At 37.2% G+C, this 24,684-nt stretch overlaps 1 protein-coding gene across 2 annotated transcripts; it reads right to left on the bottom strand.

The window, feature by feature from the left end:
• Window positions 1-1,072: 1,072 nt before the first annotated feature.
• On the bottom strand, window positions 1,073-23,173 carry lmcd1 (LIM and cysteine-rich domains 1). Of its 2 annotated transcripts, none has more exons than XM_088917565.1 (6): window positions 23,057-23,173; window positions 16,444-16,532; window positions 13,382-13,637; window positions 8,787-9,125; window positions 4,655-4,870; window positions 1,073-4,370 (listed from the first exon to the last, which is right to left on the bottom strand). In XM_088917565.1, the coding sequence occupies exons 1-6, from the start codon at window positions 23,081-23,083 to the stop codon at window positions 4,209-4,211; spliced, it is 1,089 nt and encodes a 362-aa protein (XP_088773691.1). In that variant the 5' UTR covers window positions 23,084-23,173; the 3' UTR covers window positions 1,073-4,208. The 2 variants fall into 2 exon arrangements, with proteins under 2 accessions (XP_088773691.1, XP_088773692.1); XM_088917566.1 differs by lacking the exon at window positions 23,057-23,173 and adding an exon at window positions 17,820-17,894.
• Window positions 23,174-24,684: the final 1,511 nt, after the last annotated feature.

Below are 24,684 nucleotides of genomic sequence, written 5' to 3' on the forward strand. Positions count from 1 at the left end.
GGGATCAAAGTAAAGTTGGTAGGCCATTGGATACAGTATTTGGAATCAAGAGTGAGTAATTGCAAACATGCTTGGGCTGGCTGGCATGAGTAAAAACTGACAGATTCACCACACACTTTTCTTATTAAAGAATTTTGGGCTCAGGAAGTGATTCATCGGCCACTGAAGCCTTGGGCATTCTGCATCTGACAACAGGAGGCTGGCTGATGTCATTAAGGAGGAGAATCTGCTCTGAATCTCAGATGAGCTCATCGATTTTTGGTGTGTCTCATACTAACAATGTGGTTTAATGACAACCATAATACCAAATATGTACACGTCAATCATTAACACCCCATTAAATGAACAGCAGTGTGTTCTCCTAGTGCCTTACTCGTTCAGTCTGTTAAGAAAATCACAGCTGCAGAAATAATTGTTTGTGTTTCATTTTAAAATGTGTCAAAGCTGTGGGCTCTGAAAATGCATGACTACTATGTGTGGAGTAAAGCGTCCATTTGTGAATTGCATTAGATATTTATTTCAGTTGCTATACTTATTTTAATTAAACCAGCGTGCCTTAATAGTGAAGTGGCATTATAACCTGAATATTTAAGGAGAACCGTGTTTGATGGGGTTTGAGGCATGGAGCATGGAAAACAAAGCATGGATTAATCTTAAAATTCTTAACATTAATACTTTTTTTAATGTTTTGTTCATCTATGTTATATTTTCAAACTTTTACAGTTTAATGTATTGAATTGCTAAGGATAACTAATCCTACTAGTTACTGCTACTAATAAATTCTATGCATTTATGTAGTGCTTTTCACCCCTTTTCCATATACTGTAGGATGAAACACTTCATCCACCACTGCAGTGTAGAACCCACCTGGGTTTTAATGTCTCATCCGAAGGACAGCTCTTAATAAACTTAAGAATGAAAGAAGATTTAAGACATCTTCAATGCCAGTGAAGCAAGCAATGCAAGTGTTACTGTATGTCAATACAAAAAGACAGAATAAAATAAAACATATCTGCAGATTCTTGAGCTTTCCGATTATTCAATTGTACTTAATTAATAAAGAGGAAACACATCATTTTAAAAGGTTAAATTTATTAGTGTTGAAGCAGCGACTTCCCCGAAAAGAAGAGCAAAATAGATATTTCTGTAAATAAAGCGACAAGTCTACTTTAATTATAAACTTAAGAAATAAAATTATGCTAATCATTCAAAATGAATAAACTGTCATCTCATTAGATCCTTAATACTGAATCCAAAAGCATCTACTTCTATACTATGATGTATGATATCCTCCTACATTAACATGGCAGAAGTTGTCAGGATTCTCAGTCTAAACAAATGGCAGGAATATGCAATAAAACACTGTTTTAAAACAAACAATACAATAATTTAATCTGCTTTTGTTTATAGACATCCGTATCTACCTACATCATTAGAGAACCACATAAAAATAAAGGTTTGAAAAGTAAAAACATAATAATATGGTTATTTTCTTTACCAAAGAAATCTTTAATAAGTACAATTAATAATCTAAAAACAAGTTTTGCTTTATGAATGCACTTGTTTAATTCAAACATGAATGCAAAAGGTGCATGCTTTTTTATTTACTCTCAAAATATAAGTTTGGAACCTTTATTTTAAAAAAAGTCAAAATCTAAAATAGTTAAATACAACCATTTAATTAAAAGGGTGCTACACATAAGAAGACTGATTCCAGTTTATTGACTTTAACCAACACATTTTTCTTTATATGTCTTTTTATGATGCATATTGCCAACAAAATCACTTTTGTGTAACTTCACTTTTGTGCTTTAAGTTCAGTTTAATTCATTTTAAACTTTGCCGTTTCCCTTCTTGCAAACTTTGGAATAAAACAATCCTCTTTTTTAATTCATCAGGAGCATCATTTAACAATACACATATTAAACCAAATGTTAAAATTTTCCATCCAACAAATAGCAAGAAATAATTATGCATTCTATATAAGATGTGTACAAAATTGCTTGTTTTTACACATTTTAGACAGAAGTTAATCAAAGACTTTTCAGTATCAGTTCACTTTAACCTCCCAACAAAAATATATCAAAGATTATTGATAGTCTATTGGAGTCTGTTGGAATACCTTAATTGCAATTGGGAGAATCCCACAACAAGGTATGAAAAGGTTTAGTATTATTCAAAGAGCTAGTTCATATCATCTACTTTCTTCCTGTAGGATAATTTGTCACTTAGTACAGTATATGCAGTAACCTACTAAATGTATCTCCATTTTTACTCCATCTTCTATAATACTGTATCTGCTATGTTAAATCCCAGTTCTAGCATTTAGAACCTTAAAAAGGTTCCTAAAAGCTGAACCACAGGATCTGAGCTGGGAACGTTTCACAATGTACATACTGAAGCACACACAAGGCTTCTGTTGGAAATGGAACCTTTAACAGAAGTCTTACAGAGTTACTTCTTTAGCACACCTTTATTTCGCTTTCCCAGATCCTAACAATGAACTATTTGGAATCACGTGATGCCCCATGTATATGATCATAGGTGGGCATTATACTACTTTTGGATTGTCTTTTTCCCTTGGGTCTTCAGCTTGGTCTGACAACACCTTTCTTCACTTGTACACTTCCTCATTGATAGCTTCACACAAGCACTTTTCTTTATGCTTCTGGATTAAAATAAGTGTACAAAAATTAACAATAGAAGGTTATTGAAAACATTCTATGCAATGCAACTAGTAGAAACTACTTAATAAGACATTGTACTTTACATCATGCACACTACTACTTTAAGGCTAAAAGGCCTCCTAAAAAGTTAAGGATTTTATGAGTGTAGGAAGTGAAAGTCCATTGCCTTTGAAAGAAAGCCTTTTCTGACTTTTTAACTGTGAATGCAATATTACAAAATATTTCTGAACAAATATTGTTCAATTTGGACACCCAATAATAACATTTAGAAACGTAGGCAATGCACAACATACCCCCATAGCATAGGATTGTACTGTTAGCTTGAGATGATGTACTATGAAAGGTAATATATAAAATTATGGTTATATGAGAGAAAACTAGTTATGTAGGGGAGAGAATAATCTTAAATCTTACCCAAACGTTTCTCATTACAATCATAAATTAACCAGTTTTAATTTAATATTAGAAAATAAATAAGCACTGTAACACTTTCAACAAAAAAACAAAGCCAATTCCCTATTTGACAGGAAGGCTGAGAAGATTTTCCACATCATTTTCAACTCTTCAAGGTTGAAACATCTGTCTTTAACAACTGGACATCTGTGTTTATGTTTTTCTGGACTCCTCACACACCATAACGTCTGTTTGCTGCACATTTTAGGTTTGGATCAAGTACAATTGTCTGTTTCTGTTAAAGTTCAAGTTACAATTTAAACAACTTGGAATATAGTTTCTCAAATGCTGAGACAACATACTGTGGTCCACAAATGAGAAAAAAAAATTATTTACAGCAAGCTAAATTGTTCAGGATTTTTTAAGTTTATCTTGTTTATTGATAAGAGCTTCTTAGATTTTGATCCAGAAAAACAATGACTATGTATTATTGTACCATAATAACGACTGTATGATACCATAATTATTATATTGAGAGAGAGTTTTATACTGTGACTTTATGGTATTGTCCAAGATTGTGCCATAGCTTACTTAAGTCATAAATCTAGGTAAAACATTTCCCAAAACATTGCATGAAAGTACATTTTTTTTCTTCTCCTGTCAGATCAAACAAATACTGTCAAATTCCATTGCACAATTAAACAAACGCATTGAAACAGACTGCAAAATGCAATTTCACCAACATAAAACAACTGAAAGCAACTCTCAGTCAGAATAGAAGCTATGCCTTTTCTACTTATTTGCAAGTAAGAAAAAAAATTCTAATATGTACATCTAATAGCACCCTGGGAAAAAGAAAATCTCAAAGATTTTCTGTACCCCTCCGAAACTTCAAGCACGCAAATTGTGCAGTTTAAGAAAATGAGAAAATAAAAGGAAACCTTTGAGGTTAAAAGCGATTCAACTTTTGTGTGCCTCTGTCATCACTAAATAAACCAGAAAGCCAAATGGTTTGAATGCCTGTTAGGCCCAAAATGACCCCCATCCTTCTGCAGGGAGCCTGTGTCTGGTCTAAGTGCTCCAGTGAAACTGACACGTGGGGAGCACGCTTTGGAGACTTCTTAGGCTCTACACTTTTCTGGCCCGCTGGGCACAGGCAGGGCACAATGAGCGCCCCTGGCACAGGTTGATGGTCAAGCCTGTCAGGGGCTGATCGCACTCTGAGCAGCAGAAGTGGTTCTTGTGCCAGGCGTTGCCCTCTCTTTGCAGGTAGTCCTCTGAGAAGATCAGCTTGAAAGAGATGGCAAAAAAAACAGAAAGCACATTTTTAATTTGATAACCAAATCATGAGACCGATAGGAAAGGTTTACAGTACTGCCAAATTTTGTTGCAAAAGTACCAAACCTCTTTTTTTTTACAAAAACTTGCACCACACAAAAGATCACCAGACAATCCTACCCAATGAAGGAGGATCAAAACATATGCAGCCCGATACAGGCCCTTCTCAGTCAGCCTATGTAGCCATTGTCATGTACAGTGTAATGGTCATGGTTTTCAAGAAGACATGAATTCACCTCGTCACAGCCAGCACAGCGTGGTCTGACAGTCTGGCAGTAATGGCGGCCACACAGCAGGGAGCCGTTCTTCCAGAAATAGATGAGGTCCACCAGGGCTTCCCCACACTGGTAGCACATGAAGCAGGATGGGTGCCACACCCGCTCATAGCCTGCCTGCTCTGCGTACACCACAGGGTGGTCACTGGGGGCAGCCTTCTTGCAGTGATCACAATGCTGCAGAGAGACATGCAGGGAGCAAGGCAATTTAGATTCAGAGTCTCAGTTGGTTGGTGTTACTGTTCTGTAGCTATTATCCTTTCTGCACAGGAACCTCTTGTTAAAGGGGAACAGCAGTCTCAGTTTCTCACATCGGTTAAATCTCAGTAACAAAATAAATTCAGTGTAAAAAAAATGTACAAATTTCCAATTAACCACAAAATTGTAAATGTTGTGAAAGTACTGTAAGTTGCCATGTTGTTGCAAACCCCTGATCTTGCTGCAGGCAAGAGCCAGAGTTCCCACAAACTGTGACATGATACAGCCCTTCCTGCTCACTAGTCACTGTAATAACTAAAGTAATGCGATTTACGAGTGAGTTAAGTACAGGTTGTGCAGCGGATATTTCACAGCAGAATGTTTCCAACATGAGTTAACAAATAGGTTCCATTTATCAGAATATTTGTCTATTTTGTAATGTAAATTGGAGGCTTTACAAGTTACTACTGTATATACATTTTACTTGTGGTTTGAAATGCTTTCATCAATGCTGATTCTGTCTAACCCCAAAATATAAAAACAGTGCTGCAGTTCTCATTTAATTGAATAGGCCTTTTAAAACCTAAAGCATTGAGCCTTTCACATCACAAGTTCTTCAGATTTATATCCCTAAAAAGTCAAATTATTCACTTCTTAGGAAGTTTTTAGCATTTGTTAAAATGATTTTAAGACAGGGTAAACTTAAAATACTGCACTTATGGTACTGAAAAACAATTGGAAACCTAACCAATTAGTTTTATTGAAACCTGTCTTTGTAATATCAACAGTAGAGATTGGTAAGTAGAAAAACCTTTCAGAAAAACTTAAAATTGGAAATTTCCAATTTTCTCCCTGTTGGGAGCACAAGAGCCTTTATGTCAAACTCATCCATTTTGTGACACATTATAATCTCCACTATGCCTTGCAGGAGCATCAGCACCGATTGGAAAAACAGTGTACAGGCACATATCAAGTTGTAACACATAACTGTGTCTCCAAAAACAAATACTGTACAACCTTGCCAGCTAATACTCACTCAGCTCTACTCTACCAATTGTGAACCACTACCTAGTGACAGAGAAGCTTCACAATTAATCTCTTTTTTATAGCCTTGTCTTGTACGCAGTCTTGCTCACTGCAATACAGGGTATAATCATCAGGTAGTATACTACAGACAGAAATACACTGACCAACATGGAATGGCTTGAGATCTGATGGCACCATGTACTATTTTTTTCCCCCATCCTTTGGAAGAAAAAAGCACACATAATTCAAATAAAACAAAAGCACATTCCTGTTGTGATGCCCTTTCATGTTGTTTGCCTTCATGCAGACACTTGAAAATGAAACACAGATGTTCTTCAGGTTTCAGCTTTTTAAAGTCCCTACTCTGTACCAAGAAGTCAAATATATACAAGTTATTAAAAATATAAGTGGAAAAATGTAAGAGACAAACAGACCAGGAAAAGGACTGTCAGAATTTCCATAATCAATTTTGACATTTTAAGTATTTATTATTTTTGGAATCTGGAAAAAAAAACATATTTGCCTGTAAATCACTTCCATGATCTGTAACAAAAAATAAAACAATACTATTTTTTCAGCCCTAAATCAGTACAACATGTTGGATGCTAAATTACTGTCATGTTTTTTTTCTCTGCCTGAAAGAGAATCAACTTTTATATTACTAAAACCAAGGGATCTGTATTCTACTGTGCTGGTCCTAGTCTAACGGGCAGTTTGAAATGTCTCTGTTGTCCTGTTTTAATTAAACGCCCCCCCCCAAGATAACTTGGCAATGAATAAAAAACCATGATGAGCAACTATTGATGGAACAAAGGCATTTGTAAAAAGTGGACTGTTAACTTTTAGGTCTGAACCCTAAGGCATGGTTGACTTGTATACATATTTAATGGTTTAGGTTTTCTTTTAAGAATTAAATGTCAAATACAGTATAATGTCTTTTTCCCCCACTACCAGTCAATTTTCTGGTGGTCAAATTTTCATACAATAGACTCTTGATTTAACTTGAGGGGGTGATATTTTTTGCATTTCCTAATATTGTAATACCTCACTATACTGTATGAGCAACTGCTACATGAGTTTTTTGTTCATATGAGATGTAGTAATTCCTTCCTGTTGTTTTAATTTAATGAGGAGAATTTCACTCTTATGAGCTGGGCTTTTGTAAAGCACTGCTGAGATTCTATTTCTTCTTGTATCTCCTCTTGTATGAGATTCTATAATAAAGGCTTATGTGCATTAAGTGCATAAAGTACAGGATAATATCTATTTTTTGTGTGTTTGCTAACAACTATAACAATGTAATACTGAATAAAAAATTAGTGTTATTGTTTTACTACCTATTGTTTATGCATTGCCTAATGATTTTTAGCATGTTACATGCAAAATGAACCAGGAATTTTATTGTTTTCATACTTGGGTACTGTTTTGTGCATTAGGCCTAAATATTTCAGAAAATTCCACTTATTAAAATGAGAAACATGGCATGAGGTATCACTTGGTCAGGTAGTTTTATGGTAATGAAGAATTACTTTGTATCATTTTAATTTTTCATTTGGATTGTTTCCTTACAGATGTATTTCAAATTAAGTATAACACCTCACTGTGGAACTTATTTGACCTAAAAATGTTTTTTTTTAATTTTTATATTGCAAATCCATTCCGAAGATTAATTCACATTAAAGCAAAACATTGGCAAAAGCTATTTTTGTTTCTACAGTGTGCATAACTCACTGGAATTAGTTGCTAAGTTTATGAAAATAAGCAAATGTCACAGACGTAAATAAGAGATATAGTACAACAAATTAAGATTGTTTGATTTTCTTAAACATCACCAGAGTTTTGTGTAAGTGTCTGCGTCAGGCATTGAATCAACTCCACATTATTTTACCATACACTATGATTTTTTTTCTTCTAATAATTTTGTGTCTTCTGAAAAATGGGTACAGAAGTTCTAAAATATTATTGTAGAGTAATGTGACTCTTAAGACAAAGGCATCATCATTGCATTGAATATAATATAAGGACTATATAAATACACCACAGCATAACTATTTAGAATGCTGTTCTAAATAACTGTTTAGAATGCTTACATGGCACAAACAATGCTTTCTAATAGGAATATACACAATGTCTCTCCTTCTGAAAGTTAAATTTGACCCATTTAAAATAGGTAAAATATTTGTTACCTATAACCCATTTTATTAACTTAAAACACTTTGTTCTGTCTCTAGCACGAATAGGTACAGCAATTATAGAACTATAATACATTGCACTGCATAATTGCATTGTTGGTGCAGGCAGTCTAGTTTAATTGGCTTCACTGGAAATGTATTAGCATGGTAAAGAAAAAATAGTACTTTAACTTGCTCACTGTACTGCAGGGACACAGCTACAGCTCAGAATGACTGTCATCCATTACCCTAGTCACATTCTCATCAATTTTTTATATGTATTCTTTGGTAGAGAAAATGGATTCATTGCTGCTGACAGGTTTCAAATTGACTTGGTTTAATGTTTGCAATACAAAAAAATGAAGTCTCAAAATTATCAGTTGTGGGTTCCTAAAATGCAGTAAAACCTTGACATTTTATAGTGAGCGTTATGCAACATCTTTGTATCTAATAAGTGTGCCAATTAAATCACATACAGTGTCCTACCATGTGGAAACTATTGACAAAATGAAAGTAGAAATCTCAAATACTTCCAAATGACCTCTATACTTGGTGCATCATTTCTAATCTTCATTATGGTCATCTTCATCAGACCCCAAGAATTTCAGTATAGCAGGACTCTTTATAATGTGAAACTCGGACATAAGTATAATCTGGGAATTGTGTCTCCTAGCCCAATAGAGTCACTAGTTACTTACGTAATCTGTTTTCTTGAGGCCGTCTGCAACAGTACCATTTGATGCAGAGCTGGGGTCCTGAGGGGTCTTCCCATTTTTCTGCACCTGTTTCCCATCTTCCTTTGCGTGGCCTGCTTCTCCTGGAAGCGCTACTTCCCCCACACCAAGTGCCCCATCTTTGTAGGCCTTGACAAACTCTGCCATGGCCTTCTCCTCTCCTACAGACAGCCCCTGACACTGAGCAGGGTCCTGATCGTACAGAGGGAGCTGCCTCATCAACTGCCTGCGCCGGTAGAAGGCCCCCTCTGTGCCAGCCACAGGACGTTTCTCTTGTGGAATCAGTTCCATGTAAAGAATCGCCTGAGAGAAAGATATCAATAAAAATGGCTTTAACCATTATACTGAAGGATTTCCATGGCTGCTATAGAAGATTCCACAATGCAAATATGTAAACATGAAATAATGTTGATGATGATTTTACAGCATGTACTTTGCAGTATCCTGAAGGTATTAATCTATAAATGTCGTGTACTGTGACGTTCAGATGTCAATAACATGAAGGTCCGTCAGGCAGAAGTGCACTTCACAAATCTATGCAAAACAAACTTTCCTTTTTATTCCAGCAGTTTCAAGATCTCAACCCGAGTGAGTGGCAAACTTTTACATCCAGAGTGTTTAAGCAATCACCCAAATCTAAGGAACCTTGGTGTAAGAACTCTTAAAATTTAAGAGAGTTACAGAAGATATTTTTTCATGAGGGAAATAAGACTCACATACAGTACCAGTAACTTAAAGACACAAAAGAACTTAAGAGAAAGTCTGGCTGGTAACTAGGATCGAAGGCAATACTACTGCTAAACATGAAGTATACCTGACTTTTTCATAAGCAACTAAAGGACCACAAAATGTATGCAATTAAAAAAAACACAAGAAATCCATTCAGGCTTAAAACCCTGTCAAACGTTAGGCCCCTTTCTCAGTGTGCCAGTTCCCTCACTGCTAGGCTGCAACACTACCTCATTGTTAAACTGTCTTTATTATTGTGTTCAACAGGACTGGCTTAATATAAACTTTTAAGAGCCATTTAACAGCCATTATATGACAAATAAAAAAACTCTTTGGCTGGTAGCAGTTCCAGAGCCTGTTCCAAAATTCTCTCTAAATAAGTGCTGGATAAGTTGAAGGTAATTACACTCTCCTTCAGATTTGTGTCTATACAGCTGAACATCACAAGAATCCATGATGATTAAAGTATCCAGCAGTGAACTAAGTGGAGCATACAGTGAATGGTCTGAGACATCCCTTCAAGACAAAAGGCAGGCACTAGCAAAGGCCCAGAGGAGACCTTCTTTCCCCCTCTTTGTCTCTTCTTTTCCCCTTGAAAGAAAAGTTAAATTTTTTATACAAAGAGCTTTTATAGAACAAAACTATATATTGCTGTTCAGGATATACTGTAGATCGACTGGGAATCTATAAGGCATAGCTTGAAGAGGCTCTAATATGAAAAAGCTCTAAACAAGTGCATGAATAATCTACGTTAAATTGCTCCCTCTCTCTCTCAACATTTCGGGTATTCTTAATCCCATTGACTCGATCTGAAAAGGACCACACACATTTCAGGCTAGTACCACAATTCAGATCAGATATTAATGCACTGGCAATGCATGCAAGCATGAAACACAGTGCCTGCAAACTTGAATCTCTTATTTTCCTACACTAATAACATGACATGAAATCACATTTGAGTTTAGAGCGGAGAGCTGCATCAGTATATGACCTGCAAAAGAGAAAGCAGAGGTCAATTTCATGTTGAAAAGAAAAATTAAGAGAAATGTAAATTTTCGGCAATGGAGCCTTCTACAGATGTTAGTGACAGACCTGAAGAAGGCTACAACCCAAAATCTTAAGTTTTTTCTTCTTTTTATTTTTCTACATGGAATTGAGTTCTGCGTGTTCCATCAGAACACACTGGCATTAATTATTTTGACACTCCAGAATACAATTAACTGGAATCTTAACACCTTTTACATTATCAGTCTTGCCGGTTTTTGTAGGGGTTTATCTCAGATATATTAGACCAAATTAGACCTATTTACTTAATTTAATATGACCAAGCTCCGTGAATCACTTTGCATCTGTGATACCTGCTGGGACAATAATGAAAATGAGACTTTGCCTTGAAGATAGAAGGGTGTTTGAAGTTTTACAGATAGTTTAACAAATGAAAATAAAAAAAAGGTATCCAAATGAGATTCATGTTGGCAAAAACAAATTAAGAGAGTCAGTCTGGCACAATCACACACACAGAAGTCGGAGAAATACCCAGCTACGTTATAGAATGCTACTTAACATTTCTTTTAATTTAAATAAAAACCAGGACAAATGTGAGGGTGGTCAACCCATGACCATTAAACCCACTGTATCCTTAGTATTCTCAGCTTAATATTTTATGCATCTGGCTTAGAACTAAAACCCACGAGCCTATTCAGACTTTTTGTTCACACTGACTAGGGAACTATGGCAACTTGTACCACAGATATTTACTATATAATGTTCTCCATGGCATCATAAAAGCTGAGGCATTCTAATGATAAAACCACAATTATTTATAGACTTATAAAATCTGCATAGCACCATTTAAACATAATGGTAAGCAGGCTCAGTGAAGACTGTGTGGAAATGAATTAAAAGAGACCTTGTTTAAGGGGAAAAATAACTGCATTGAAAACCGAAGGTGAGAAAAGGCAATTGCTTATAGATTATATTTAACGCTGTCCAAATAGACTGTAATGATAAGTTTCTTAACATTGCTTTTTCTATATAATTAGTCTTTGTGCTAGGAAAGTGCTTAATCAAAATAAATAATTATGATGCTTCTTGTTTCCGTCAAAAGGGGTCTTGTTTATAAAAAATAGCTTGTGTAGCTACAATGAATGGGTTTCCCCAGATGTGACCATTTTCTCATAATGAAATGGGATTGCCTGCTTGACTGAATTTAAATTCAGGGTTGCCAACATTCAGAGTAGCTTTCTAACTTCAGCTACTCAAAGGCAATTAATGGACCTGACATTGCAGTTATTTCTGTTATTTGCGGATAATTCAGAATCTAATTACACACAGAATTATTCTTGAACAAACAGTCAAAATTCAGCCTAAATAGCCTGAAAATTCTACTTACATCTATTATTTTTCATGCAATTTTGCTCAGGCCTTCCAAAATACTGTACGTAGGAGATATCTGCCCATCGTGGATGTAATGGTACAAATCCTAATAAAACTCCTATAGTCCATCACATGATACCATGACCCATGCGGGTTGTGCCTGTCTTGTAAACTATACAAGAAAGTTTGAAGGAAGACAACTAGATAGTGAACAAAAAACATTAAAGCCTTCTTTACTGAAAACAATATGCACTCAGCTAGACAAAACACTTAATTTCATTGACTACAAACATAAAATAAAGTTCACCAATTACTCATGTAATCATTATTACAATGCTAATTACCATAATATTTTTTGCTCAGTTCCCTTATGAAACAATGAATATGCCTTGTTAACAAACAAGGACAAATAAACATGCAAATAAGACCAGTAAGTTAAAAATCAAGAACATACAATTACAATTTCTTATTTCAAGTGCCAGTGCTCTTTCAAAAGCAGACTTTTACAGCAACAGAGGGCATACAGCGGTTGCCACGAATCCAGGCTGGCTCTCTAGGTCTATAAATCGCAACCCTTTGGACAGAAGGTTTATTTACAGATCGTCCTGCAGCACACTGCTGACAGCCCCATTGGGACCAGTAAGAGAAACACTCACTAAAGGGCTGTTCCAGCTGGCTTAGCTGTTTGTGTAAGAATAGGAACAGGAAAAGTCAGCCTTGTACTACAACAAAGGTCAACATTATTCCTTGCTCACAAACAGCACACAGCTCTCTTGCCTTGCAGTTTCTGAGAGAACAGTCTTGCCATATCATAATGCCAAAGGTCTTCTCTGCTTCTCTGTTGCCACAATGAAACATTGAAAATGGAGAAGGCTTTACAACTGACACTACTTTACATAAAGAGTTGTGGGAATCTGGTATACGCTAGCCAGCCCTGTTATTGAAGTCAATATCATTACCTCTCTCAAGAAATTGCTGCAGGAGATTCTCGTATCAATTAGTGACTAAAAACCAAATGAGCTAGATGAGCCAAATACCCTCCTTGTTTGCAAACCTTATTATTTGTGTGAAGTGCATTCCACAGATAATAGTGCGGTTCATATAAAGCTTTTGGGATTCAATCGGTTTGTGTAGCCCCCGAAGACAAAAATAAATTGGCAAGTATATCCTCTCAACATATGGTTTCTTGGAAGAAGTAAAAAAAATCTCAAACATAAAAGGATATTGTAATAGTCCAGTATAATTCAGTTTTTTTTTCCAAAATATCACTCTATTGCAATTAACACAATAAAGAACAGACTTTACAAACGCGGCCCAGCGAAAGCACAATATGCATATTTGGTTACCCAGCTCAGGTGATGACTTCGTCATGTTGAAGACTACAACATCTACATGAATGCACATCTAGACCCGATCGATTTGGGCATCATCCCACGGAATGAGAGCAATCTTACCAGCTTCTGTGTCAGCCCTGGAGGAGCCCACTCATAGGTGATAGTGTCAAATGTGGGGTCTTTCCTTGACACAATGGGATTGGTGATGATCATCCGGTTCCTCTTGTACACCCTCAGACCATCACCTCCTTTCACCCGAGCGGTCAGGTGGGCGTACTTGGAATCAGCCAGCAGTTGGCCAATCTTCCGGTCATCTTCTAGATCTGAGCTCAGGCTGTGATCCTCCTGGATACAGTGGCACAGCTTACATGCTTTCCTGGTGAGTTGAAGAAGAGTAGACTGAGTATAATGACATTGTAGAAAAGAGGCGTCTCCTGAGAGATCAGAGTTCCATTTTAGCAAATGCCAAAGGTCATCTCAAGGAGAAGCTGGCACTCTCAGCAGCCTTAAAAACCACCGCTATTTGGCTTGCCAGGGGATTCAGCATGATCTGAGAACTGAGATGATCAATGGAGTTCATTCTCAAAACATTGTACTCTGAATATCGAGCCCCGCTACCAACAATGGTGGAAGAGTGAATCACTCAAATGCCTTTTCACGTGGAAGATTTGTAAAACCAGAACTAAATAACTTCACTAGACAATCTCTCTTCCATGAGGTCAGGCAAAGAGGCGGCCACATGTCAGATCAGTGATCAGAGGTGGTCAATGATACAAATTTAAAATAAACATAGAACCAACAAATGTTGATCCACTTAGTTCAGTTTTGCAACCTTCCACTGTATCTGCACAATAGAGAAACACAGCTTGCTTGCATCCTACAAACTGTGCTTTTCTCACCAATAACCAGAGTTAAAGCACCAGACAGAGGACAGATGTAGCTCCAGGTGATAATACACAAAGTGACACTCATCTAGCAACAGGTATAGTATGTTCAGTACACCATAAACTTCAAATTTTCACAATACTGGCAGCAGTACTTGTTTTCTGTGCTCTGAATACCGGCCTACACACTAGATAACTGAGGGCAGCATGGTGGCACAGTGGTAGTTAACATTGCTGACTTGCAGCACAGGGGCCCTAGGTTCAGATCCAGACTGTGTGAAGCTTGTGTGATCTCCGTTTGTTTGAGTGGATTTCCTCCAGGTTTTCCTGCTACTTCCCAATGTCCAAAGACATACTACTTAACCAGATTCTCTGAAAACTGGCCCCAGTGTGTGTGTGTGCATGCTTGTGTCTGTGTGTGCCCTGCAATGGACTGGTGTCCCGTCAAGGGTGTACCCTGCCGTGTGCCTGTTGCTTGCTGGGATAGAAACCAGCTCTCCCACAGCCCTGTATTGGATAAAGTGGTTAGAAAATGGATAAATGGATTGTTAAGATACTTGAATATTAGCTTGAACATGGACAGTTCTTGTGTCTATTCATGGATTCTTCTCACTGTTTCTGTAGGTTTAATGGTCATATTCAGTGTTTGTTTTCTCCAACGCCTTGCCCTATCAAGAATGTTTCCCACTCACTAATAGGGAAATTTCAAATGTTGTTTGCTTGCACCCCCTAAACATCTCAGGGTACAGAGAATCTTGGCTCTGCACAGTCTCAACATCAAGCTCTGAGTGCTCTTGATAGGGTGGATTTGACACACAAAGGCTTGTTTGGATTCTTAAGCTGTTTTCGCCAGGAATCAGACAATTGTTGACAGAATGACTGTGACTCAATAGTAAATGTGACTAAAATGAGTTTGGAACTGAAAAATGAATATCTTTTGGGGTAATGCTTAACTGTAAAATGTACACAATCATGCTGATGTATCTTTTTGTCCTGAAATCAAGTAAAAATGTGTTTTATTACACGAGGTTATATATTTTGGTAAATTTGTAAAGAAAAAAAACAAATAAGCATTCCATTGAACATGATTTGTCCTCTCTTTAGTCTTTCTATAATGAGAGAGAATGCTAGACATATTTCACATGGACTTTTACAATTCCTTCCTTGGTACATTTTCTATCAAAGCAAAATACAGTTGGAGCTATATTGTGTTGTTAAAGTGCAAGCTTTGCTTGGGTTATTTTGGGTCAAATCCTAAAAAAGGAACCACAAAGTCCAATAACTTAATAAAAAGCCTTATATGTAATGACAGACTGTAAAATTAATTTTAGATCTCCTGAAAAAAACTTTCAAACAAATTGCCACATTTCTGAGCCGTTTTTTTAACAAATACAAAGTACATGCATTAATGTGTTGCAATACTTTTTTATACTGAAGTATTGGCATGTTCTACATCTTGTAAACATCTCTGAATTGAGAACTAAAATATTATTTATAGCTTAATATTTACCAAGTACAAGCAAAAGGCAAAAATATGGGTGGCATGGTGGCGAAAATGCTAGCACTGCTGTCTTGCAGCTCTGGGGCCCTAGGTTCAATTCTGGACCAGGGGTGCAGTTTGCATGGCTTTTGTAATGTTCTTCCTTTCTTTGACTGGGTTTCCACTGGGTGCTCTGATTTTCTCCCACTGTCCAAAGACATACTAGTAGATAAACTATCTTCAGGGACACCTGGCCCTGGTGAGAGTGTGTACATGTCTGCGTCTGTGTGCCCTGCGATGGACTGGTGTATCTTGCCTTGCGCATGTTGCTTGCCGAATAAGCTCTGGATCCTCCATGACCCATAAATTGGATGAAGCAACTAGAAGATGGATAAATGCTAAGACAACAATAATGTTGTGGTGAAACTGCGGTTGAGCTGCCATAGAATGGCTCACTACACTTATAGTAAATAACTGCATCTTCTGTTAATGGGCTACGCATGTTGGTGGTGTGACACATTTTCATGAAATACTGTACCTGCTACGTTTTCACGAGGTTCAGAAAGAGCTGCCCAGGACATCGGAAGAAATTGGGAAGGGGAGAACCAAGTGGGTGGACAACTGATCCATTGCAATCCGCAAACGAAAACATCAAATGCGGATGAGATGCTTTTAAAAAGGTCTACTTTCAAAATAGTAAGGCTGAGAAAAAGGGAAGTCGCATTGAGAGCTGCCACGGTGTTGTGATAAATCATAGGAGCGCTCCGCAAACGCACTGGAGAAGAAGGAGGCTCCTTTTTCGGTGGAGAATAAATTACCTCCAGGAATGTGGCTGGAATCCAGAGCAGATCCCTTTACATCTCAAACAAGGCGCACCCCTTCCTGCTGGCGGCTGCCCCATGGACATCTGGAAAAAAACGCAACACAGAATGGACAGCTTTGAGAGGGGAGCTGCTGTCCGGTGTTCACGGTCTGCAAGAGGATAGCCGGGTCTGCAGGGAAGCCCTGTGTGGTCCCCCAACAAGCCCTGCTGGCACTGCACAGATGCCTTCTCCCGACAGCCGTTCCTGGCTTACTGTACCTTTCCTTCTGCATCTGTTGCCAGTCTCCTCACTTTTAAACCTGGAATCAGCCATTATTAAACAGTCGCTACTTCTTATTCAACACAGTGTAATCTAATGAGAGAGAATGGAGTTTATTTGCACAGTAACTTAATACGTTTTCCTTGCTGTGTAATGATTTGCCAATTTCCCAACTCCAGAGGAAAATGTACAGTAGCTACCAGGTTTTTTCTTCCAAAAAATGTTTGGTGTGAATCTTTAAAAGGGGCCAGACACAGTCCAGGTACAGGGAAAGCTTATATACGGTATATATTATTTTCACTTAAATATATTTTTAGAAAACAAACTGCAGTTTATTTTGAGTTAGAAAAAGCTGGGAAAATTACACTGCAGCACCAGGCTTTGGAAGTTGTTCTGAAAGATTTTGTGGTCCAGCAGTTTATTACTTGGACTTGGAAACGTCTTCTGTACTTTTGAAAGCAGAATACACCCACTAATCAAACACATATTCATCAGATTTGTATACATAACTCTTCAGTCCACATTTCTTTGTGTTTGGTGCCCTGTCTTTCCTCCCTACACCTTGCAGTTTAGCTTGTCTAAGGAAACAGTGTCTGAAGGTCCTTGTTTCAGTGTGTTGGCATTTCATTTGCCATTTCATTCTCGGTTCCAGAATAAGGGTAGCCTGCAAGCTACACTTAACAAGGCTGTGAGCCAGAAAAATACAAAATAACAGATGTTACCAGTCAGTAACATGCAAAAACAATCAATATGTCAGTAAATTGTTCACCCTTAGTCAAGTGACAGATTCCCATTTCAGCTAGAATCATGTAAGATCTTTGTCTTTTTTGTTGTCACACGACATGGCCTTGGAGGATATCACTATATTATAAAGTACCGGGTATAGTGTAGGTAAACAAAAGCTGTGTCTACAATTGTTCTGCAGAGGTAAGTGGAAATGAAAATTGAAATATGTTACCCTATTATGCCAAGATATATGTCATTATTCTTAAAACTAAAGAAGGAAACAGCCAAAAGCACATCTGAAAAATGATACTGTATATTCCACTATATTTGTTAACTTACAGTAAAAAAGATTTTGAAAAGTCACGTACAATGATTTGGATACTTACAGTATTAGTTATATGGATTTAAATTTATTGACAATTTAATCCTGAATCTTCTGTGTTTTGATTGCTGAAAGCTCCAAGTCAAGATATAAATACCTACTGCATTGTCCTAGATTGTAAACAAAAAACATGATTTGACTGAGGAGCACAACTATTTTTATTCTTGATTTTCACTTTGGTGCTTTGCCAAAGCATTTATCACGACAAGGCAAAGATGAGCCTTTTCCTGGCAAGTGAAAGTTTGTAGTAAACAGTTTTAAGGACTCCCTATTTGTTCCTCTTTAATCTGATGTCCGTTTCCAAACTGTGTGCTGTGCTAGGCCATCTGTCATCTTCTTACTTCTATAATGAGGCAGATCACCTAGAAAAAAAGGCTGTGGTGATAATTTAATGATAATGAATAATACATTAGGGCAATAAAAAATGAATACCAATAAATGATCAGGATCACTATACTATATACCAATAAAAAGTATTGTCTTACCAATAACATAAGACAATATTTTCATGTAACGTTTTCACAGCTTAGAGAATTATTTGCCAAACACATTTCTAATACCTGACAGGCTAGATATCATCAGGGAATGAAACATACTAGTTGTAATTGCTGTCTCTCTTAGCGGGGGATTTTGAATTTCCTATCAAAATGGCATTCTATATGGAAAATACTCTCAAGCAGAAAGTGACATAAGAAAAGCTTGAAAAGGAAGAGGAAATCTACTGGAAGGGAAGGGTTTATGGTCTGATATTGTGCACCTGAGAACGTGAAAAGGTACAGTATACTAATTGACCACAAATGACCTTAACTATGCTCTAGGGTTTCAGAGGTTGAATATGGCAGTGCATTCTGAAACCATAGACAAAAGTGGAAACTACAAGAAAGTGCATGTGAAACAGAGAACAGATCCACCAGAAACATTTACCTATCCTGTGCTTACAGTTCCCCTGCTACTGCACAAGTATTTTATGATTGAATGCTACCAACTCAAGTGTCGCTCCTTGTTACAAGAGTTGAGTGACGTCATCAACTATAGTTAACTGGACCTACAGGCTGAATGCAAAACCTTAATGCAAAAACTTCAAACTGAGGACAGCACACAAAAAAGCAGAAAACAAAAGAAAACCACATCAGCTAGAGAAACTAGATATTATTTTCATATTCTTCAACAGGCAAACTTAATTGTGAGAAACAAACAGGACAAATGTAATACTTTATGCTCCAGTAGGAAAATTTGCTACAATTGGAAATACAGTGCTTCCCAGAGGATTTTCCAAAAAGTACTGTATATTTACGTGGGCAAAATAAAATACTTATTATTACATTTTCACAATATATACTGTACCTTATAAGAGCAAGAAGCAAATTGTGTTCTGAACTGACAGACCTTTAAAATCCAGGTGTTATTTCTGAAACAAGACTTGTTTCTTATGCTATGCCTGCATCTAGGGGACAATCAACAGTGCTTCATTTCTGCACCAGAAAAGGAAAGATCTGTGTGCAAAATGATGCATAATCTGTTTTCTCGCAAGTGGGCACACCTATAGTTGTACGACATGCAGGAAACATCAACAAGCCGTATTGGAAAAGCAGAATGTCAGAACATGCATTACAAATGGAAGATCAACAAATCTGTCTACTGGGCACAACACTGGTAAAATCACGTGTAGAAACGGGAAAAGAAACCCAATACTGTAAAGCTCAATTTGAAATAATGGCAAAGTATGGAGGGTTTAGACTGAGAATAAGCTTAATTTCCCTCTGCTGGATTAATTCAGGGCCATTGAACAAAGAACCCAATATTGTTCTCACACAAACAGTGTTCTCAGTTTATTACAGAGTATTGGTACAACTACACATTTAACCAAATCTATTTAGGCCTGGCTAAAATCCCTATTCCTTTACTTTAGGCAACTAATGTCTTGAAACAATTGTATTGTTTCTTTGCTTTTGTTTTAAATATGGACTAAGCCTGTATCCTGCCTTGCACATTTTATTTGATGGGTTAGGCTCTGGTTCACCACAACCCTGCATTGGACTAAGTGGTTCTTGAAAATGGATGGACAGACTAATCTGAACCTCAGAACATAAAAGCTAACCACTAAGTTCAGCTGCACTAAATGCAGCAGAATCCCTCACCATGCTAAGGCAGACTGTAGTTATACTTTATTTCGTGATGATGAAGAAATCAACTGACTTAAACTACTTTATTTATTTTCCAGGCACTTGTATTAATGAATGGTTCTACATGAGCGGTTCTTGAGAGACACACATTTTACAGGTGCATAATGGAGCTTTAGACCTGGAAAGGACCATTAAATTGGTCTAGCTGAGCAAGCAATTAAATTAATGATTTAATTGAGCTCCAAAGGGACAACCAGTGAACTGCAGAGCCCTTGTGGGTAGTGGCTGAAAACCTCATAAGTCACTTTCATTTAAACTGAACAGCTCATTGCATTATTATTATTTGAAAGGAACTTTCAAAGATGAGCAAAGTCAAGTGTCAATAGATTTGCACTTGCAATGAGAACTGATGTTAGTTCATACTAAGACATTCTTACAAAACCCTATCTGTTTTATAAGCTATGTTTTAGCGCTAATTTGGCATAACAACTTGGATGTCATTTGCAAAAGGCCCACACTGCATCATTTGTTTTAAAGAGATGCTATTTAGCCCACCATGAAAACCACAATCAACACCAGAGAAGACAAACTCTAATCACACAATGTTCCTATTGAGAAAGTCTGGTGGCTCATTTAATAAAAGCTCCTACATGCAAGTAGTGGCTATGTTTCAGTAAATGGGGCATTTTTCTACTACTAGAAAATAAAAGCAAAAGAAAAAAACACTGCCTACAGTAAAGTCTTTATAAAGGCTACTTTTCTTTTGAGTATTGCAGAGTGAGGGGGGAAACGTAGGAAACTATTTTAATAGGCCTGCCAAGTTCTGAGCCTGCAGTGTGGCAGGAAGAATAATTGAGCTGGAGCCACAGCAAAGAACTGGCCACGCTGGGAGCACATTCTTGGCTGAGATCCCCTTGCAGAGCAACAATGTGTGAATTCATGATAAAGCTTGAGAGATGGCCTGGCTATTTTAGATAAGGTGATCTGAGTTTTCCACTGCCTCTGACAATGTCCTGTTACACAACAGCAAGAGATGTCAACTAGGGCAAACATACAAATCACACACACAATGATTGAAAAATGAAATGCCTGGCAAATTTGATGAAAAACACTTAATCAATGGTGAACGATAAAATTCAACAGGGTTGTTCTATTTGTAAATCCTTACTTTCTGCAATGTCTCTGCTTCATGCTACAGTCATATTCTAATAGTGTCAAAAAATGGAGTAGCTACACTGAAGCACTGTCCACAGTTCATAGTCCTTGCTATCTTGGACTTGTACTGTACTGTATGTGTCTGTTTGTCCAGGGAAACCCAATTCGTCCACCACACTGCCATGACCCTAGAGTGGCTTTAGAAGATCTGGTTTCTTCTGCAGAAATATTTAAGGACAGGTACCTAATAATACCTGGGTATAAGTGACAGGACTGTATGACAATTTTACACCTATGAACCGAGTGTCCCCATCTATGGTCTTTGAAGTTGACATTGCAGTACAGGTGGCTTTAAAGCATCATGTCAAGAGCCGTGTTAAGGAATCCAAAGGAAGACAACTAGGAGACCCTGGAATGATTAAGATCCCTGAGCCAAAGCTTAGCCAGCTGGCAAAGGACAAGCAATTTAAATAATGAAAAGTCCATCGAAATGAAAGGTCTCAGCAGACATTGATCAGAGAGAGCAGTTGCTGATCTTCTTTCTTCATCCTTCATTCAAGGTTGCAAGCAATGTGGGAACAACAGAATAGAATAGTGAGCAGTTAAAACACTGGGAAAAAGTAGATGAAAGACTAAACAAATAGAAAATGGTAGGATTGGGGAAGATAATTATCTGAAACCATCCGTGATGCCCTTTAATGAGTTCTGCAAAGGCCGAAATAGAAGAATAAACAATTCTTGCAGCGATACAGAAATGTCACACTGGTAATTTAACATGAGAAATGGTAAAAAAAAAGGCAAGAGCCTTGAACAGTCAAGAAGTGTGTGAAGAGTAACAATAACATCACCCAGAAATGTCAAACTCAAAGCTCATTGGCATGACTTTGAGAAAAACAAACTGGTGACGAAGTGTCACTCCTGCCAATGCAGTGATGCAAATATTAGCATAAAAGTGATCAGTGTGTCAACTTAGGCCAAAGTTTAATATCCACATCATTTGTTTAAAAAAAAAAGAAGTCTCTTAACTTTTTGAGAAGAGGAAGCACACCTGTTGGCTTTAACCCTTTTAAAAGACTAAACAACAAGGAACAAGTAAGAGGTCTATTCCACGTTTCGGTCGTGGAGCCTTCTTCAGGTGTTTTAACAATTTGAGTGGTGTATGTACTGTAGCTGGATCTTAACATGAGGGTAAGTTTGCTTTCCTGAACAGAAATGGAGAAGTGATTACTCCTCTGCAAATGGTATGTCACAGTAAACTAAGAGTGTGATTTGGATGCTTATACAAATCCCTACATGAATTACATGAATAAAATACAAAAAAACAAGAAACTGTTGCATTTCTGTAAGGTGCAGAGTAACCTGAAAATTCAAGCATACTTTTAGAGTTGATTCAAACAAAACTTGCAACGTTTCACACATTTCTGAAAAACGGTTTTTAAAGGTCTAGGAATGAATAAACATAGTATTAAGCTTAAGGTTTCTCTTCATAATTTAGTTTAAGCACTAATGGCAGGCAGCCAGCGCGCATTAGCAACTGAGTTGGAAGAATGTGAACATACCGAGCAAGTTAGAATGGAAAAGGGCCAACACCAAAAAAATCAAGAGAAAGTACACATCCTCAAATGTACACTACCCTTAATATGTACCGTAAATTCAAGTATTTCATCGTACAGTGCAGGTGTCTCGCCTTGTATTGATAGCATTTAATAAACTTCAATAATTGTAATACTAATGAATGTATTTACATAGTAATTTGCTTAGTCAAAATCGCCTTTGTACAATAACAGCATCGAAACAGTGCTTAGCTTTTGCCAGTGAAAACTACACTTTACCTGGATTTGTCTTGCACAGCTGTTCAAAGAAAGCGAAAAGCGTAAAATCATTGGAAAGCAATAGCTACACATTCAGCAAACCACCACACCACCGTCTTACCCATCCATTAAAACGTAACCATACGTTTTACCTTTTGCATTCCAGTGCTGAGATCCATTAGAAGCACTTTTTATTTGAAGTTAAGAGTATTTGTCGTATCTCCCTCTTCACCGCTCTGCTATTACCACCTTGCTTGCAGTTGTAGTCTGTTGCCTGCCCGTTCTTAGGTTGTTTTAATACGAGGGTGGGAATCCCTACATAACTTTGCCAGCCAATTACGATAAACTGACATTATTTTACCCAATAGAAACGCTTCATATTTTTTGCTCTTTTCCTTCTTTCGCTCTTTTTTTGTTGTACTATCCGGGAACACCCAGCCTCCTTAAAAGACATGACATCACCGGTGCGGGATTATGTGATAGAGTGTGAAAGAATGCTCGATTCACATTTTTGTCCTACTACATTAGATAGCGACTGAGTATTCAGGCTTTCCTGTATATTAATTTCTTCTCTTTTTTTCCCTTTAAAGGAAAAGCGACGCACAATGCAACTAAACCAGTGAGGATAAATAAACCTATCCTGACTAATGGTGCAGATGCGGATTTAACCAAATGCGGAGCCTGATAAATGTTACTGTACGTGACCAAATTCGGCGTTTACAAGTAATTACAATATTTGATCATGGTTTAATAATGGAAATCGAAGCTCAAGTGTTATCAGTTGTTTTCAGTCAATTCCTAACACCTCTGTGTATCTGCATATTTATTAGGTTAGACAATATGTTGAAGCACACAAAAAACGTAAATTTGTAAATGGGAAAATGTATTCCATATTTTCTTTTTTTCATACACATTAATCACACAGCATGTGTATACTAAACGGAAGGTATACTATACATATATATAACATATTCATATTTAACTAAAAGTAGAGAAGCGAGCATCAAAAGTAACAGTTCAGTTGGGAAATAAACAGTAGAACATACTACAGTACAGTACTTTGGGATGCAGTTTCAAGGATGATCAGGAGGTTAAAATCTAGTAGGCTCATCATCAGCTTCAACAATGTGACGGTAGGATAGACCTGCTTCACATTGTGTTCCTCTGCCGCTCTTACCTCTGAATGAAAAGAATAATTCCTAAAAGAGCTAAATACCCCCACTCAGCGGCGCCAGATTATGCAAGCTTTCAAAAGCAACAGAATGATAAATGAGCTCTGTGTTTTGGTAAATGAACGACCTCAATTTATTTAAATATTTTATATGTCGTAGTCTTTGAGCACAAATAGTGTTGTGACCCAAATCAGGTTTTAAAAAAATCCCCTCCAGGTTTAGGTCTGATTTTGTTCTTTTTGTGAATCCGATGGTTTGTGACTCACTCTGATTATTAGTAACAATTCTTAATAAAAACGAAACAAGGTTTTTACCCGCCCTTGTTCGCCTTTGATTCCCCAAAATGGAATTGGGACAGTTTGAAAATCACCAGCATCCTCCCATAGACAAACTGCTGTCAATACAGGTCCATAGAAGAAATACAGAAATGCCATGCCTAACTGTTGTAAGAACTATTTAATTATGTTCCCACGTAGTATTCGAGATCAACCAATACTGTAACTCTGTGTAATGTGGTTAGACATCGTACACTTACACTAGATAATAAACCGCACTGCAAACAGCAGTTTACCAGATACGGTATCTGGCAAGACGTGCCTTTTTGATGA

This window comes from Atractosteus spatula, chromosome 5 (assembly GCF_055471065.1).
Source record: "Atractosteus spatula isolate fAtrSpa1 chromosome 5, fAtrSpa1.hap1, whole genome shotgun sequence".
Classification (NCBI taxonomy): Eukaryota; Metazoa; Chordata; class Actinopteri; order Semionotiformes; family Lepisosteidae; genus Atractosteus; species Atractosteus spatula.

Excerpts from the sequence above, each read along its gene's own strand:
- lmcd1 (XM_088917565.1), bottom strand. The coding sequence starts at position 23,083 with ATGGATCTCAGCACTGGAATGCAAAAG. Across the intron at positions 4,871-8,786 it reads GCCTCAAGAAAACAGATTAC|CATTGTGATCACTGCAAGAA; the intron begins GTAAGTAACTAG and ends GTCTCTCTGCAG. Across the intron at positions 4,371-4,654 it reads GCTGTGCTGGCTGTGACGAG|CTGATCTTCTCAGAGGACTA; the intron begins GTGAATTCATGT and ends ATCTCTTTCAAG.